General features: G+C 44.8%; 1 protein-coding gene across 1 annotated transcript; it reads left to right on the forward strand.

Annotated features, from left to right (window-relative positions):
- The first annotated feature begins 3490 nt into the window (after positions 1-3490).
- LOC134841774 (uncharacterized) lies at positions 3491-3922 on the forward strand. The gene has a single exon (XM_063857812.1). It carries the CDS (start codon positions 3491-3493, stop codon positions 3920-3922), a length of 432 nt encoding a protein of 143 aa, XP_063713882.1.
- Positions 3923-4256: the final 334 nt, after the last annotated feature.

Below are 4256 nucleotides of genomic sequence, written 5' to 3' on the forward strand. Positions count from 1 at the left end.
AGAGCGGATGAGGCAGCCCTAAGAGCAGTACAAAAGGGGGCAAATGAAAAGAAAAAACAGATTAGTTAACGCCAAATTAACATTTTTAGGATTGTGGGTAGTAGTGAATCTCGTTCGCTCCGCTAAATTCACTGCCCAGGGAAACGCTTTGAGGCGTCGTTAATAGAAAGAGAGATAGATAGAGAGAGAGAGAGAGAGAGAGAGAGAGAGAGAGAGAGCGAACGAACTTAGAGAAGCAATCCAATGAGGTCTGTTTTGGCCATATTCTGGGTCGTAGTTACCTAACTGTTTCGTTGTTGAGCAAAGCGATTTCGATTTTCAAAAATAAATGACGTAGGGTGAGCGTTGAAGGCCAAGGCTGTGGTGGCAGTGGCAAATTTCTTGACAGGCAGTAGGGAAGGTTTGGATTTGGAGCAATACAGCCAGATAAGTTCCCTTTGGCATACTGGAGGAAACACTTCGCTTGGGTTGCAGATGTTAGTCGTTGCAAGACGAACAAGCTAGGATCGTGCTGCTTACCAGCCTAACGAGCTCGGCGTTTGATGAATTCACGAGTATGCCGGCCCATTTCAGGGAGTACGATGAACGCTTACCGGAGCCTACGCTAGGCAGGATGCTGAATGAATTGGATCAACGGATGATGCCATTCCAGAGTCGAGCAGCTACCAGAGCTGAATTCAAGAACCTCATGCAGTGCGTAAAAGAAGGCCTCCGAGAGTTTTCGATGCAAGTCAGACCGCTAGATGATGTGGCAAACAAAAAATGGTGTGCAAGTGAGAGATGACATGAAATTTAAGCAGCTTATAGATGGCATATCTGATGTAGAACTACAGGAGTTGCTTCTACGAGAAAATTTTTAGTGGGGCGGTAGCCTGGACAACAAGACTGCCAGAGAACTGGCCAACAAGACTGCCAGAGAGAGAGAGAGAGAGAGAGAGAGAGAGAGAGAGAGAAAGAGAAAGAGAAGCGGGAAACGGCCAAACTGTGTGCGACAGCTGTCTGGATCAATCGGAGATGACGGAGGAATGGGTGGCGCTGGAAAAGCTGGAACAGTGCTTAGAATAATACAACGAGTACTGACACGAAAATGGAAGAACTGGCGTCACAACTTGAGATGCAAAATTTGCGGCACGAGGATTTGTTGGCTCAGATGCAGTTGCAAAACTCGCTGCATAATGACCTGGTGAGTGTTTCGAATGACTTTGTGACACAGGTGGAAAGTATGACGTCATGATGTGTAGATTCGTTAACTCTGTTATCCCTGTTCGTCACACAGAAAATCCTACCGACTGGAAACATAAGCAATATTTGACCACAAGTAGTTTGGAAATTGTGGAAGTAGCCAGCCTAAGGGAATGGTGCAATTACGTTAGCAATACGTATGTACGTCGGTAAATACGCTTGCTAGTAACATAGGGTACTTTCTACTTTCTATTTTAGAAGGTAAATCCAAAATTTGCTGGATAACTTTTGTTAGAAAAGAATTTAGTATGAATTTCTAACAAACTTTAGTTTTGATACTTATTTTAAGGGTTGGATTTGAGAAATTTTGACTGAGAATGGTTAGTGTTTTTAGAGAGAGAGAGAGAGAGAGAGAGAGAGAGGTTGGGGTGTTCTAACAGAAAAATGTTAGATTGAACCTCAGTAGTACTCAGTTGCTATTGATACTTCATTGGGAAATCTCCCAAACTGTCGTAGCAAATAAGAAGTTGTTTCACAACTGCGTTATCTCTCGTGAATGTTATTCGTTCATTTGTATTTTCCTAGATGAGTCGAACCCACATTCGTATTTTACAAGAAGAATTATTATTGAATCGTATTTCACCAGAAGAGTCGCTTTAATTTTCAATATTTAAAACATTATACGAATTATTCCAAATACTTTTCCACTCATTTTGCAAAGGGGTATTAAAAAAATTGATTTTATGGTGGCGGTGGCGTCACGCATTGTGAGTACATTAAGTTCTAGGTTTCTGTTTTAATATGAAAGCAGAACAATGTGAAGACAACTGAGAGCCGGGTAATCTGTTTTGAAGGCGGTCAGACAAATCACCTTGAGAAGGAGTGCCCCCGCTGTGTGTCGATTATTTAAACTACCGAGGGCCAAGGCAGAAGAAAAAATCGAAAGAGGCTTTGTCCCGGCTATTTTCCTAATGACAGCAGGAAATCAGAGTAGATTCCACTGCAGCTTATACACCTATGCAACAGAGTGATTTACGCAATCATCCCAAAGTCACTATTTCATCAAACATCCCCGATGCCTGTGAACAGGTGCAGTTCGACGATAAATGTGCAGTGGAAAACGAAGACACGCAACGAGCGTGCTGGTGTCGTTCAGGCGATGTACTGTGGATCATACGGGGAACTTGCGGTTGCTTGCGAGGGTTGGGGCATGCGTACAGACACTGCTGGATACTGAAGCCACGACTAACCTTGTCCGAAGTGAGGTGGCTATAAATCTTGGAGACAAGACGGATATACGGCCATACAAGGACCAGTTAGAGGCAGCAGACGGACGAGGGTTTAAAGTTGACGGATGTATCACAAGTATTCTGAAAACTGGAGGGATTGACGACGACATTGAAACACTAGTGATTCCCGGGCTGAAAAACCAGATGATTCTGGGACTGCGATCAATGAAGGAATATAGAGTTTGTCTGGTTTTTTGGTCATGACAATTTGTCGACTTGAATCAGAAATGATACTGAAATGGTGCGATTCGAATGCAGTTCCCCTGGACAGACGGAGAGTCTAAGGTTCTGATGATGTATGCGACTCCAAAACAGGTTCCAAACCAATTGCCGGCGGTGACATTAGATCCAGGAGGGCAGACAGATCCGAACAGTGTCACTGGTTCAGAGACGTTTGAGGAAGTTAGGAGAGTTTGAGGACTATTGAACTGACCGACGAGATACACGAATAGCACAGCCCCTGCAGGAGAACGCAGCCGCCTTCAGCGAGAAGGAAAAACAAGGTGAGATTGACTCATTGCAGAAACAAGACGACGCTATCGCACAGGTGTTCTACTGGGCGGAATTACCAGACAAAAAGAGGAACACATCATCCCAAAACAGCAGGCCAGACAGCACGAAACCGCAGCGCTGGCATACTTGTCGCAATGGAACCATCTGAGCATAAGAGGCGGAATCCTCTGCAAGAAATGGCTTCAGAGGGACGGTTCTTCCCACACTCTTCTGACGGTAGTTCCAATTGTGGGTCGGAAAAAGATTCGTAGCCAGTTCGATTCAATGGGGACTGGAGAAGGACAATTTGTAGCTGGGAAGATGCTGGCTAGAATACCGAAGCTCTGGTAGCCGACGATGAAACTGATGTTGAAAAAAGGTTCAGTGGTGCCAAAACCATGCATACAACAGGACACAAGGGAAGCAGAAGCGAGCTGCGGAATAGGCCCCATTTGATTCGGGAATCAGGTTAAACACGGTTGCAATGAATATCTTGGGACCGCGCCGGTGCTAAGCATGTGCTTGTAATGACGGATATATTCACAAGGTATGCGACTGCAGTTCTCCTGGTGTCAACAGATTCTGTTGATGTCGAGAGAGAGATTGTGGAGAGGTTCGTACTGAATTTTGGAGTTCCCAATAGATTGCCCATGGATCAAGAGGGGACTTTTGGTGGTAAATTGATGCAAGATCTGTGCCGACTTTTGTTTATCAACAAAATTCAGACCTGGCCTTATAAGCCCAAGAGTAACGGAGAGACCAAAATGCACAACACAAAGGTGGCTGAAGATATTCTCAAGTATTGTATGGAAAATTCAAGGAGGTGGGGAGCTTTGCTGCTGTTTAGTATGGTGCTTGGACAGATGTGTCAGTATCCAGTTGACCTTTTTTACATCAAACCTAATGACGAGATTTTGTGGAAGGATGGTTTTGCGGAATGGCTAGACGAGCAGTTTTAAGATGCACACGGCAGTGCGCGAGAAGTTCTAGGGATGGACCAACGTCGACAGAAGGACCAGTATTTCAAGAAAGTTCACGGTGAGTCATATGAAGCTGGCGAAAAAGTGTTGGGTCTTGTCTAAAGAAAAAATCAGTTCGAAGAAGTCTTTCGATACGTAGGAAGGGCCATCTGTTGTGATCGCCAGATTGTCAGAATTGAAATACAAGATGTCAAAGGTGTCCAATCTAAGTAAAGTGAAGTACCTGGGTTTCAACAAGCGATATCTCGGAGACACCGGGCAACCACAGGAAGCTACCGCTAGGAAGCTACCGACGGTATATCGGCCGGCAAGC

The sequence above is a fragment of the Symsagittifera roscoffensis genome, chromosome 3 (genome assembly GCF_963678635.1).
Source record: "Symsagittifera roscoffensis chromosome 3, txSymRosc1.1, whole genome shotgun sequence".
Lineage (NCBI taxonomy): Eukaryota > Metazoa > Xenacoelomorpha > Acoela > Convolutidae > Symsagittifera > Symsagittifera roscoffensis.